We start from the raw sequence: 14,050 nt of genomic DNA, 5'->3' as shown, positions 1-14,050 counted from the left end.
GTAGAATACGCAGAAGGTTTGCCCATTGCTTAGCGTATAACTTCACATCTAGGTTGATCAGGGAGATGGGACGATAGCTACTGTATTGAGTTGGGTTTTTCCCTTGTTTGGGGATTGTTATAATAGTAGCCTGAAAGAATTCTTTACTAAGGGAACCCTGTTCACAGGTTTCTGCAGCAGATCCTTTGGCTTTGGTAAGAATGTCCTGCATAAGATTCATGCGCTGAGTGAGTATGTCTACTATATTAGAAGCCATATCTTAAGTGGTTGAGTTAGGCCCTGTAGGATCAGCGGAGTTTTGCAGAGTGTGATTCCGCTGGGGATGGTGGGTCTAAGGCAGACAATTCTCTAAAGTGATCAACCACAGTCTTTATTAGTTAATGTGGCCTTGGATTTCTTTTTAGCAGACTGAGACATAGTATAGAGACACCAGAACGAGAGGGCACTGTATAAGATAGTAAAAATGAGCATCACTGAACTAGACCCCTGAGCATAGGTAGTTACTCCATTATTGTGTATAAAGCAACCAGCATTCTGGCTTACTAGAATCCCAGGGCATAGGTTTCAGTAGAGTCCCTGTCAGCAGGAGATTAGGTCAGGCTTGATGGGAGTTAAGCACAGAAAGAGTCCGCTGGTACAGTGGCTGAGGGGAAGTAAAGTGGAAAATGACTTTTAGAGGTCAAATGTAGATGTAGCTCTCCTGTCAGTATATGTGGATCACTTGGTGTGTTAAAGAGGAGCCACGTGGCTTAATATCGGCTGTTAGAGGAAGGATCTCTTTGTTTTGAGGCTATCTGTTGCCACTAGCCTCTAGTTGTCCCCCAGACCCTCTGTACCTTATGTCGCCTGTTTCTTGGTGAGGGCCTGCTTCTCAAAGATGGTGCTGGATGTGGGCCTATTGTAGTAGGGCCGGATTGCCTACCTTGTAGCACTCCACACTTCTGGATTCCTTAGTTCAGCTATGCCCTGTTTGTTAGTGTGGGTGCTAGGAGATGGACCGGCAACTTCTTTGTCCCAAGGGGCCTCCGTTTGTGTGCCGGAGTGATGCATGTGGTATAGGCCGCAAGCCTGCGGCAAAATTTTGACCTCTGTCGATCTCGATCGACCGGGAATTAGGATCCGTGTCGGCACTGCGATCAGATGTTTCCGATTAGGCTGGAGGTTCACCTAGGGCCTTGCTTTTATCCCCCTTTCTCAATGGACTTAATTAAGGCCTGTGTAGGCTGCAATGTCGCCCGACGCTAAATTTGTTGGGCCCGTTGCTCTTAGCGTGACGGACTATCTATCCAGGCTGCTCAGCTGCTTCTGTACTGTGGACCTAGCAGTCTTGAATATTTTGGACCGTTGTAAGCAGCTTTGAAAGGTCCAAGACTGAGATTTCTCCCTGGAGCTCCATGCAGACACATCCGTCCGGCACGGCAGTTAGCTCCGCCCCCTTTTGTTTTATTTTAATGTTAACTTTGATTTAGCATATTTGTTTTTACTACAGGAGCTCTGTTGCATATAACTTTAATACTTTGAAACTTGCTTTAAAGGGACATGAAACTAAATTTTTCTTTCATCATTTAGGTAGAACATACAATTTTAAACTACCTCCCAGTTTGTTTCTATTATCAAATTTTCTTTATTCTCTTCGTATCATTTGTTGAAGCAGCAGCAATACACTACTAGTTTGTAACTGAACACATGGGTAAGCCAATGACAATCGGTGTATATATATATATATATATATATTTAAATATATATATATGCACCCACCAATCAGCAGCTATAACCTAGGTTCTTTGCTGCTCCTGAGCTTTCCTAGATAAACCTTTTAGCAAAGGATAATAAGAGACCTTTGACAGGTTTGGTGAGCGGCCACATTTGTGAGAGCAGGAAGATGGTCAGCTACTTGTGGCAATACTTTGGGAGAACATATGATACTTTAATTGGGTGCCTAGGACTCTTACCTAACTTGATAATTATCATATAAATTTCCATCATTACATGCAATCAAGGATAATAAAAGACTGTATTCATTCAGTATATGGAATGTAACACTGATTCAATGTTCAGGATATCAGACTATTTGTATGGACACCCCACGTGGGAATGATTTACATATTATAACAACTCTAAATTGTCTGTGAAAAGTTTAGTTATTTAGCAGCATTTAGCTTTGAAACATATTTGTATATTTTCTGATACATATAATAGATTACATTTTTATTTCTTGCAATTTAGTGTAAGACTCCCATGATGTTTTACCTGTATCCACCTTTACAATTAAATGTTGGGGTAATAGTGCTGTGTAATACTCACTTTATTTGTTTGAGTGTCCGTGCACCAGGATCTGTGTGTAATTTGTTACAGTGTCCTGTGCTTATTTATAGATTAAATCCCTGGGTGCTGGTACTAAATAATATATATATGTGTATGTGTGTGTATGTATATATGTATGTGTATTTATGTTTATATGTGTAAATATATATAATTATGTATGTATGTATATATATATATATATATATATATATATATATATATATATACAGTATATATACTTTAAACATGCAATATTATATGTAATATTTATATGTTTTAATGTGTTTTGAATATAAATACTTTACATTACTAAAAGTATTTCTTATTCACTTTGGCGTAAGCGCTCTTGGTCTAGTGCTGTGTCAGGTTAGCACGCAAGTGATAAGTGTTAATTTCTTTTTTTAAAGTGCGCCCCAAGTCTATAGAGAAGTTAGCACAGTCATGATATCCAAAGTCCTGAAGTTAGCACACCTGAGTTAAAGGGACATAATATTCATATGCTAAATCACTTGAAACTGATGCAGTATAACTGTAAAAATCTGACAGGAAAATATCACCTGAGCATCTCTATGTAAAAAAGGAAGATATTTTACCTCACAACTTCCTGAGCTCAGCAGAGTAAGTTCTGTGTACAAAAATATACTTCAGCTGCTCCCAGCTGCAGGTAAAAAAAATGAAGAAATGAACAGCAGCCAATCAGCATCAGCAGTGCTGAGGTCATGAACTCTTTTACTGTGATCTCATGAGATTTCACTTAACTCTCATGAGATTTCATAGTAAGCTGAATAGTGAAATAATATGAGAGTGCACCAGGCTCATCCCCTTAGCTGTCCCAGGACAGACATACTAAAATGCTGCTTAGAAATCCTTTACAATTGGATGTGGCTACTGAGGAACTTTTGAGGTAAAATATCTTTCTTTTTTACATAGAGATGTTCAGGTGATATTTTCTAGTCAGCTTTTTACAGCTATGCTTCATCACTTTCAAGTGTTTCAACATTTGGGTATCATGGCCCTTTAATGTTACATTTTTACTTTCAGCTTGTAATCCATACACAAATCCAGCAGCGTTAAAAATATAACTTTAGCGCAGTTAGCGCATGAGTCAAAAAATATTTAGCTTGTCACTTTAAATCAGGCCCTTAATGTATTGCCACTAAATAATAGCAGTGTGCGTATGATCAGGTTGCTAAGAGAAATCTGCTATCAATTTATTTTTTTATACAGAGCAGATACATTCTAGGTCATCACCCAGGATCTAGGTCAATGCAGCTTATAGTTAGTCCATAATATACCTTGCAATAAAGTCACACTATTTCCAAAAAGCTTTAATAAGATCCCTTATCCCTGCCTGGCACACTTGTGAATTGTCATTTCATCTTGCAGTGCTGCTTCATGAAGGCTATGAGAACCTGAATGCTTTCCTGTACCGGGGGATTCTGTACACTGATTTGGGCTTGTGGTCAGAGGCTGAGTTTGACTTTGAACATGTTCTTGCTCTGGATAAGTAAGTTTTTGTAAATGCACTTATAAAACATTTAGTTTTCAAGACACACATACTTTATTGGTCATGGATGTTTCAAGATCAAACACCTTTTGCATCTAAGATACAACAGGCATAAATCAAATTAAATTTTTGTTTTTATACTGATTATAATAGATCTAGGTGAGACATACTGTACATGGCTTATTCTACCTGATTGTTGTCTGCAAGATGTGATTCTGCAGCATACTTTAGAGCAGTGCTTTCCAAACTGTGTGTCGGGACACACTAGTGTGTCGGCAGCAGTGTGTAGGTGTGTCCCTGCTTCAGCATAAAAAAAAATTTAATTTAATTTTTGTAAATTTTTTGGGGGGGTTTCTGACTTTCTGCCTGCCTGCTAAGCATATCACATGCTTGACACGTGATTGATACCTAGGGGGTCACAGATAATCTTAACCTATTGGCACAGCTCAGTGGGAACTGAAACTATTCCAATTGACGGCTTTGGCGGCACATTGGCTCCTGACTGCACGTGTAGTCTCCTTAATTGGCTCGTGACTGCATGTGTAGTCAGTGAGTGGGACAGCAATGTGTTTGCAGCACGGGCAGTAGTCGGACTCGCAGAGCTCTGAGGGCGGCAGCTTAAATGCTGAGCTGAAGTCAGAAGTCAGTGGGGGGAGGGGGGATTTGCAGCTAGCTCCCAGTAGTGCATTGCTGCTCCTGCTCTTGATATATGGATAGGAAGGGGAAGCTTAAAAATGCTTGATGATGAAATGTGAGTGTCTTTATCTAATATTCCACCAAATATTCAGAAATTGTGTTCATCCCATCATCCTCATACATCCCATTAAAATAGTAAGTAGCTATTGGTGTTATTAAACTTCTTTTTAATTCTTGCACATACATACTGTTACTTGTAAATACATTTAGTTATTATATCATTTATGTATGTGTCCGTATCGCTTAAAACATGTTAGTTTAACCTCCTGTTTGCTGGTACAACTGATTTACTGTGTCACGAAATGATGTAGGTCTAAAAAGTGTGTCACCAAGATGAAAAGTTTGGAAAGCTCTGCTTTAGAGAATACATTTGGAGTACATACTGTTTAATGCAATATTTAGGTCAGGGCTGCATTGCACAATATAGTAACATTTACATTGAGATTTAAATTGTAAATGTTTTTGAGCTCACAGATAAATTATGTTATAAAAATTGTGTAAAAAAATTAGTTTGTAATGCATAATACATTTTAGGAAAAACTGGTATTTTAAAATGTATTGCATTTTTTTAATGGATGTCCCAGTTATGTTTGCAGGGCGTGTTGTTGGCATGGATTCAATAAAAATCATTCCTGAAAATAATATCTTGCTGAAAAAACTTGCCGCAGCATCACAACTTGAACATTTAGAATTCAAAAAGATTTGGACACGTCCCTTTTCTCAGCAGCAAATTGCACGGACAGATTCATTATAATCAATGGAGCTGCATCTATATTGTAACCGACAACTTCTCACCACATAGAACAAGTTCCACTCCATCACAAAAACAAACTAAAGTGAAATCTGCATGCTTAAATAAGTTGTAGCTAATATATATAATTTTCAGCGCTAACCCTGCGACATAATGATGCTAATTGGCTTTACCAACTGCGAAACAATGCATTTTTTTTACTAACGTTATAACGGTGGCTAGTCTTGTTATCTGTGGACTTAAGCCCAGATTGGCTCCTCCAAATAAGGCAAATGGTGGGTGAAGTTTGCCATTGAAAAATTATTACAGTGAAAAGGATGTTATTTTGTTTTAAAAACAAAATTCTCACTCTGACATACAAAGCCCTCAACTGCACTGCTCCCCCCTACATCTCAGACCTTGGCATCTATTTATCAAGCCGTCAACCGCAAATACGTTGGAATTCTGCAGCGTATTTGTGGTGAGCCTGATTCGCCTTAGTTATCAAACCCTACAGACCGGCAAAAGTAGAATTTTGTGACGTAACAAACAATCCGCCGGACTCAGTCCCACACAGATCGATGCTTACGTCACTACAGATGTTCCAAATGCAAGTTCGGCACAATCTGACTACTTTTGTAAGTTATCAAAAGTCTACCAGGTACGCTCGGCACTATTCCGGCCCAGCGTACCTGCCATAGGAATCAATGGGAGTCGGAAAGCAGCAAAAGCTCATGTTAGCTGCTGCCCGATATCCCATTGATTTCTATGGTAACGTTTACACCTAACACCCTAACATGTACCCCGAGTCTAAACACCCCTTATCTGCCCCCCCTACACCGCCGCCACCTACATTATACTTATTAACCCCTAATCTGCCCCCCCCTACACCGCTGCCTCCTACATTATACGTATTAACCCCTAATCTGCCCCCCCCATACCGCTGCCACATAAATAAAAGTTATTAACCCCTATCCCGCCGCTCCCGGACCCCGCCACAACTAAATAAACTTATTAACCCCTAAACCGCCGCTCCCGGAGCCCACCGCCACCTACATTATACTTATTAACCCCTAATCTCCCGCCCCCTACACCGCCGCCACCTACATTATATTTAATAACCCCTAATCCCCCCCCTACACCGCCGCCACCTACCTACATTTATTAACCCCTAATCTGCCCCCCCCTACACCGCCGCCACTATATTACATTTATTAATCACTAAATCTAAGTCTAACCCTAACCCCCCTAACTTAAATATAATTTAAATAAATGTAAATAAATATTACTATCATTAAATAAATTATTCCTATTTAAAACTAAATACTTACCTGTAAAATAAACCCTAAGCTAGCTACAATATAACTAATAGTTACATTGTAGCTATCTTAGGGTTTATATTTATTTTACAGGCAACTTTGTATTTATTTTAACTAGGTACAATAGCTATTAAATAGTTATTAACTATTTAATAACTTCCTAGTTAAAATAAAGACAAATATACCTGTAAAATAAAACCTAACCTAAGTTACAATTACACCTAACACTACACTATAATTAAATAAATTAACTAAACTAAATACAATTTAAAAAATTATCTAAAGTACAAAAAACCCCTCACTAAATTACAGAAAATAATAAAATAATTACAATATTTTTAAACTAATTACACCTAATCTAATCCCCCTAACAAAATAAAAAAGCCCCCCAAAATAAAAAAGCCCTACCCTACACTAAATTACAAATAGCCCTTAAAAGGGACTTTTGCGGGGCATTGCCCCAAAGTAATCAGCTCTTTTACCTGTAAAAAAAAGTACAATACCCCCCCCAACATTAAAACCCACCACCCACACAATCAACCCTACTCTAAAACTCACCCAATCCCTCCTTAAAACACTAACCCCTTGAAGATCACCCTACCTTGAGAAGTCTTCACCAAACTGGGCCGAAGTCCTCAACGAATCCAGCAGAAGTGGTCCTCCAGACGGGCAGAAGTCTTCATCCAAGCCGGGAAGAAGAGGTCCTCCAGACGGGCAGAAGTCTTCATCCAGACGGCATCTTCTCTCTTCATCCATCCGTCGCGGAGCATCCTCTTCGTTCGACGGCGACTGAAGAATGAAGGTTCCTTTAAGTGACGTCATCCAAGATGGCGTCCCTTCAATTCCGATTGGCTGATAGAATTCTATCAGCAAATCGGAATTAAGGTTGAAAAAATCCTATTGGCTGATCCAATCAGGCAATAGGATTGAGCTCGCCTTCTATTGGCTGATTGGATCAGCCAATAGGATTGAACTTCATCTTGGATGACGTCACTTAAAGGAACCTTCATTCTTCAGTCGCCGTCGAACAAAGAGGATGCTCCGCGTCGGATGTCTCTGATGGATGAAGATTGAAGATGCCGCCTGGATGAAGACTTCTGCCCGTCTGGAGGACCACTTCTGCCGGATTCGTTGAGGACTTCGGCCCGGTTGGGTGAAGACTTCTCAAGGTAGGGGAATCTTCAAGGAGTTAGTGTTAGTTTTTTTTAAGGGGGGATTGGGTGGGTTTTAGAGTAGGGTTGGTTGTGTGGGTGGTGGGTTTTAATGTTGTGGGGGGTTGTATTTCTTTTTTTACAGGTAAAAGAGCTGATTACTTTGGGGCAATGCACTGCAAAAGGCCCTTTTAAGGGCTATTTGTAATTTAGGGTAGGTTTTTTTTATTTTGGGGGGCTTTTTATTTTGTTAGGGGGATTCGATTAGGTGTAATTAGTTTAAAAATATTGTAATTAGTTTATTATTTTCTGTAATTTAGTGTGTTTTTTTGTACTTTAGATAATTTTTTTAAATTGTATTTAGTTTAGTTAATTTATTTAATTATAGTGTAGTGTTAGGTGTAATTGTAACTTAGGTTAGGTTTTATTTTACAGGTATATTTTTTATTTATTTTAACTAGGAAGTTATTAAATAGTTAATAACTATTTAATAACTATTCTACCTAGTTAAAATAAATACAAAGTTGCCTGTAAAATAAAAATAAAACCTAAGATAGCTACAATGTAACTATTAGTTATATTGTAGCTAGCTTAGGGTTTATTTTACAGGTAAGTATTTAGTTTTAAATAGGAATAATTTATTTAATGATAGTAATATTTATTTACATTTATTTAAATTATATTTAAGTTAGGGGGGTTAGGGTTAGACTTAGGTTTAGTGGTTAATAAATTTAATATAGTGGCGGCAGTGTAGGGGGGGGAGATTAGGGGTTATTAAATATAATGTAGGTGGCGACGGTGTAGGGGGGAAGATTAGGGGTTAATAAGTATAATGTAGGTGGCGGTGGGCTCCGGGAGCGGCGGTTTAGGGGTTAATAATTGTATTTAGTTGCGGCGGGGTCCGGGTGCGGCGGTTTAGGGGTTAATATATTTATTAGAGTTGCGGCGGGGTCCGGCATGGCGGTTTAGGGGTTAATATATTTATTAGAGTTGCGGTGGGCTCCGGGAGCGGCGGGATAGGGGGTAAACTGTATAGTATAGTGTGGGTGTTTAGTGACAGGGTACCAAGAAAGCTGTAAAAAAGCCGAAGAGCAGCGAGATCGATGACTGTTAGTTAACAACAGTCCGCTGCTCATCGCTCCGTACTTGGTGCGGGGCTTTTGGACATCTTTTTTAATAACTTTGGAGAACGTATTCAGGTCCGCGGCAGCGATGTTAGGCGTTCTTAGGCGAGCTTATTGGTGCCGTCGAATGCAAGTAAGTTGACGGCTTGATAAATAGATGCCCTAGTCTCCAGATACTCTCCCTCCCGTCCCCTTCGCTCTGCTCATGACCTCCTACTCTCCTCTCTTGTTTCCTCATCACACTCCCGTTTACAGGACTTCTCCAGACTGGCTCCCATGTTATGGAACTCTCTGCCTCGCTCCACAAGACTCTCCCGTAGTTTTGAAAGCTTCAAGCGCTCCCTAAGACTCTACTGTTCAGGGATGCATACAACCTACGCTAACCTTTCCTATCTCCACTGCTATCCCCTCGAACCCCTTAGCACGTAAGCCTATGAGCCCAGCTGTTTGTTTTTTTTTTTTTTTAAATCATATTTTTATTGAAAGGAAACAAGTGCACATACCATAACAGAAGAAAAACAGCAAAAAAAAAACAAAAACCCAGGTATATTCTCATATACCTTATACAATTCTAGATCAGTATCTCAAGATATTATTTTGTACTTGTTATCCTTTATTTAGAGGGAAGGCACTTACATTCGTACTAAAAGGAGAGAGAAAAAGAAAAAGAGGAAAAAAAAAAAAAAGCCCGAAGGACTCTCTCCAGGCCAGCCACCCCCCCCTTCCCCTCGCTCCATTTAGATGTTCTCTCCATTCCCTATAGTCTTATCTCGTAACAGACCACTCCTATACTCAGTACCATTCAGGCGGGAACACCCCTGACAGAATTAAGGTTTCAAAATACTCTGTTCTACGCAGGCTAGAGATAAGTGAGAATTGTGTGTCTCGGGGGTAAGATAATATAACTCTTAGCCACGTTAAAAAAAACACTGTAATCTTCTTCTTATATGTAGGTGAAATAGTCATTTGTTCAAAGATTATCTGAGAGAGCATTGAGTTTAGGAAGCATGAGATCGACGGGGCCTTATTACTCTTCCAGTTCTTAAGGATAAGATTACGTCCTATCATGATCACTGTATTAATAAGATTACTATTATTTCTATTATTTTCTTTAGGGGCAAGGAAAAAAATATATCTGGATGTAAATTTAATTCTATTCTCTAACATTTGATTAATCCAGAACTCGACTTTACACCAAAACTGGTTAATTTTAGGGCAATCCCAGAAACAGTGGATTATATCTGCATTTGCCTTGTTACATCTGGAACAATTGTTGTTTTTATTAAAGGGATGTTTTGTATGCCATTTAGACATTTTCCTAGGAGTGAGATATGCATTATTCATTAGTTTTAGATGCGATTCTTTCCAGGTTGTAGAAATGATGGTTTTTTTGACCCATTTAAAGCCTGTACATAGTGTATCTACAGATATATCTGAAAAATGGAAATTCCATTTTTCAGTAAGGCTATTCATACTCAGTTGGCCCTGTTTAGCGAGCATAATCTTATATAAAAGGGAAATGCTATGGTAACCGGATTTATAATACGTAAGATATTGTTCAATCTTAGCCCATCCTTCAGTATCGGTGGTTGATACTCTACTATCAGCGATGAAGTGTCTAATCTGAAGATAGGCATAAAAATTTTTATTTGACAGAGAGAAAACACTAGCAAGTTCCTCAAACGTTCTTATTTGGAGGTGATTGTTTAGGCATTGATAGACATTCAATAGACCTTTCCGTGCCCAGATATTATAAACTTCATTAGATAGCCCGGGAATAAATTTTGGGTTACCTTGTATTGGAAGTAATGGGGTAATCTCAAAATTAACATTGAATAATCTGTTTAATTTTTGCCAGGCATCAATAGTATTGCATATTATAGTCATAGTTTTAATGTCCTTTGGCAACTAAGACACTGGACAATGGAGCAAAGCTTTTAATGCATATGGTTCGCACAGGTATTTTTCAACTTGAAGATGTGTAAGATAATTAGCTTCTGTTAGCCAGTCAAATGCTGATCGAGCTAATATAGCAATATTATATTTTTTAATATCTGGGAAAGATAGGCCTCCTTCCTCAGATCCAAGGGATAATTTGGTTATGGATATCATGTGTCTCTTGTTATTCCATATAAATTTAGTTGACTCCCTGTAGAATCTTTTTATATCTTGGGACTTTATAAATAATGGTAGGTTTTGCATGATATATATCAATTGGGGAAAAAGAATGGTTTTTATAATCATAATTTTAGCAGACAGGGAGATAGGGAATGCTAACCAACGTTGCATTTTTTCTGAGGCTTTTTTAAAGAAGATAGAATAATTAAATTTATACCATTGATTTGGGTCAGAATGTAAATTTAATCCTAAATAATTAATACTATCGACCTCTTGAAAAGGATGTTCTTGGATGCTTGCCCTAGTCTTGTGTAGCCATAACATCTCAGATTTACTAGCATTTATTTTGTATCCAGAGAAAGAGCTAAACATGTCGATGATCTTTAGTGCCTGTGGTATATTCCTCTTTGTATTTCTTACACATAACATCAGGTCATCTGCATATAATGCTAATACCAATTTTTCTTGTCCTAGTCTGATACCTTGTAGCTCCTGTCGCAACATAGTTGCCAGGGGTTCTAGGGCAAGATTAAAAAGTAAAGGGGAAAGTGGACACCCCTGTCTTGTCCCCCTGTTTAAAGTGAGATCCATGGTATAGCTACCATTAATTAATATACTGGACCTAGGATGGTCATATATGGTTTGAATGAACTGTACAAAATGACCTGTGAAGCCAAAAGAGACCAATGTCGTGAACAAGTGACTCCATTCTACCGAATCAAATGCCTTTTCGGCGTCTAATGTAATTAGTGCGAAATCTTGGTTATTTGTTTTCGTTTCTGCTATTTTATGCCAAAAATGCTCTATAAGTAAAATTACCTTCCTTGTATTCCTAGTAGAAGCTCTTTGAGACATGAATCCTGTTTGATCGGGATGTATAATAGGATCAAGACACAATTTTAATCTATTTGCAATAATATGCGTCAAGAGCTTATAGTCTGCATTAAGTAATGAGATTGGTCTATATGATTTGGGGTCTAGTGGGTTCTTCCCCTTTTTCAAAATCAGCGATATAATTGAAGCAGTAAAATATTTAGACATATTTAAAGCCTCAATGTAATATCCATTAAACAATGAAACTAAAGTGCCCACTATCTCTGTTCTAAGTATTTTATACATTTCGATTGGTATTTGATCTGGGCCTGGGGCTTTATTAGATTTGGTATTATTTATAGCATCCAGGACTTCTTCATTTGTTATTGGTCTATTGAGAGTGTTGACTACTTCTATGGTTATTTTAGGGAGATTGGTCTCCTGCCAAAATGTGTTCCTATTGCCGACATTGATCTCCTTGGCTTCATATAAATTTTGATAGTATTCAAAAAAGACCTTTTTAATTTTGGACTGTTCCGTGACTCTGTTTATCCCATCATTAATGGCCTCTATAGTATTAGATTTTTTCCTTGCTTTATCTAATATAGCTAAGAATTTGGCGGATTTTCCATATTGGCCTTTATATTTAATGCTTGTTCTGAGTTCTTCTAATTCAACTTTTTTCCTAATGAAAATATCTCTCTCTGTCTTGAGAACGTTATATTTCTCTCTTAATTGTTTGCATGGTTTATGGAGGTATTTGCGGTGTGCATTTTGGACTTGTCTAGATAATTGAACCTCTCTAGCTAGAAGTTTCTTTTTTTTTTAAATCATGTAGGCTTTAATCTCGCCTCTTAAATAGGCTTTGGCAGTTTCCCAAAATATTTCTACCTTCTCTTTGTAATCTCTATTTGTCGAATTCACGCCACTTTTGTTTCACTTTTGTTTCAGCCAGTTGTTAAATTCAAAATTATTAACCAAAAAATTCGGAAAATAAAAATTATTTCTCTCAACATTTTGAACTGGATGTAACTGAAGATCCAGTGAAATGATGGCATGGTCAGAGATCAGTATATCAAATATCTCTGTCTTAATTTCTAACTTAATTAAAGAGCTAGATACTTGAAAAAAATCTATACGGGAAAACGAACCATAGCTTTTAGAATTGCAAGAGAAAGTTCTGATATCCGGATGTTGCAATCGCCAAATATCATGAAGTTTGAGGCTTTTACATATTTGTTTAAAGATATATGCTTTATGTTTGGAAAAAGCTGAATTTATAGGAGTAAATTTGTCTAATATATCAGAGGGAATTAAATTAAAATCTCCTGCTAAAATCAAATTTTGTCCATGAAACTTAGACAGCAAAAAAAACAGATTATTCCAGAAACTGGGGTCTGTATTATTGGGCCCATATACATTACATATCACCAGCTTAAAGTTATTAACTTGTAATTCCAAAACTAGCCATCTCTCATATGGGTCTGAAATAGTATTTAATATTTTATAAGATAATTTTTTATTTATCAAGATCGCAACTCCCTTCTTCCTTCCAGAACAGGGGGTGGCTATCACCTCCCCAACCCATTTACTTTTAAGCTTATGTATTTCCTCTGCTTTCAGGCGAGTTTCCTGTATTAATGCTATATCGGGACAATACTTGCCCAATTGTCTAATTATCATTTTCCTTTTGATTGGGGAGGTAATACCCCCCACATTCTATGAAAGACATCTAATATTCCCCATCAAATCCAGCAACTAATTAAAAAAAAAAAAAAAAATATAGACAAATAGATGGAAATGGAAAGGGGAGGGGAGCATAGGCTGGCATAGCGCGAGGGGAAGAGGGGGGTGCGAGAGAGGGAAGGAGAAAAAAAAAAAAAACACCATAAAAAAAAAAAAAAAACGCATAAGAGCCGATTACAACTGTGCAACTCTTGGAAGGGACCTCTACCCATTTGACCCCCTATAAATGTTACCTTGTATACCGCCTATGTTTATAGCACTGCGGAATCTGTTGGAGCTCTACAAATACCTGATAATAATAATAAAAAAAAACGTTAAACCTTGGCTTATATGTTATTCTATAGCAACACAACAGAAATGTCTTTTAACTACAGGGTGTTAACTGTCAATAACACAACTATTTATCTTAATGCCAGTAACATCCACTAAACAAACACTACAAAAGGTAGCTGAAGGGAGATTCTATAAATTTTGAACATTATCTTTTTTTAACAATGTGGCCCCTTGGCAGCCTTACAAGCAGCCATGAATTTAGCCAATTG

The 14,050-nt window shown here is 37.8% G+C and overlaps 1 protein-coding gene across 1 annotated transcript in view; it reads left to right on the top strand.

Moving 5' to 3' along the window:
* TTC6 (tetratricopeptide repeat domain 6) overlaps positions 1-14,050 on the top strand; it is a 430,156-nt gene that overhangs the window by 84,061 nt on the left and 332,045 nt on the right. Inside the window, exon 9 of the mRNA XM_053711337.1 lies at positions 3,691-3,811. Within this exon, the coding sequence (XP_053567312.1) occupies positions 3,691-3,811 (121 nt within the window). The remainder of the gene's footprint in view (positions 1-3,690; positions 3,812-14,050) is intronic.

This window comes from Bombina bombina, chromosome 1 (genome assembly GCF_027579735.1).
Source record: "Bombina bombina isolate aBomBom1 chromosome 1, aBomBom1.pri, whole genome shotgun sequence".
In the NCBI taxonomy this organism is placed as follows: Eukaryota; Metazoa; Chordata; class Amphibia; order Anura; family Bombinatoridae; genus Bombina; species Bombina bombina.
This window is presented reverse-complemented; position numbering and strand designations above follow the sequence as displayed.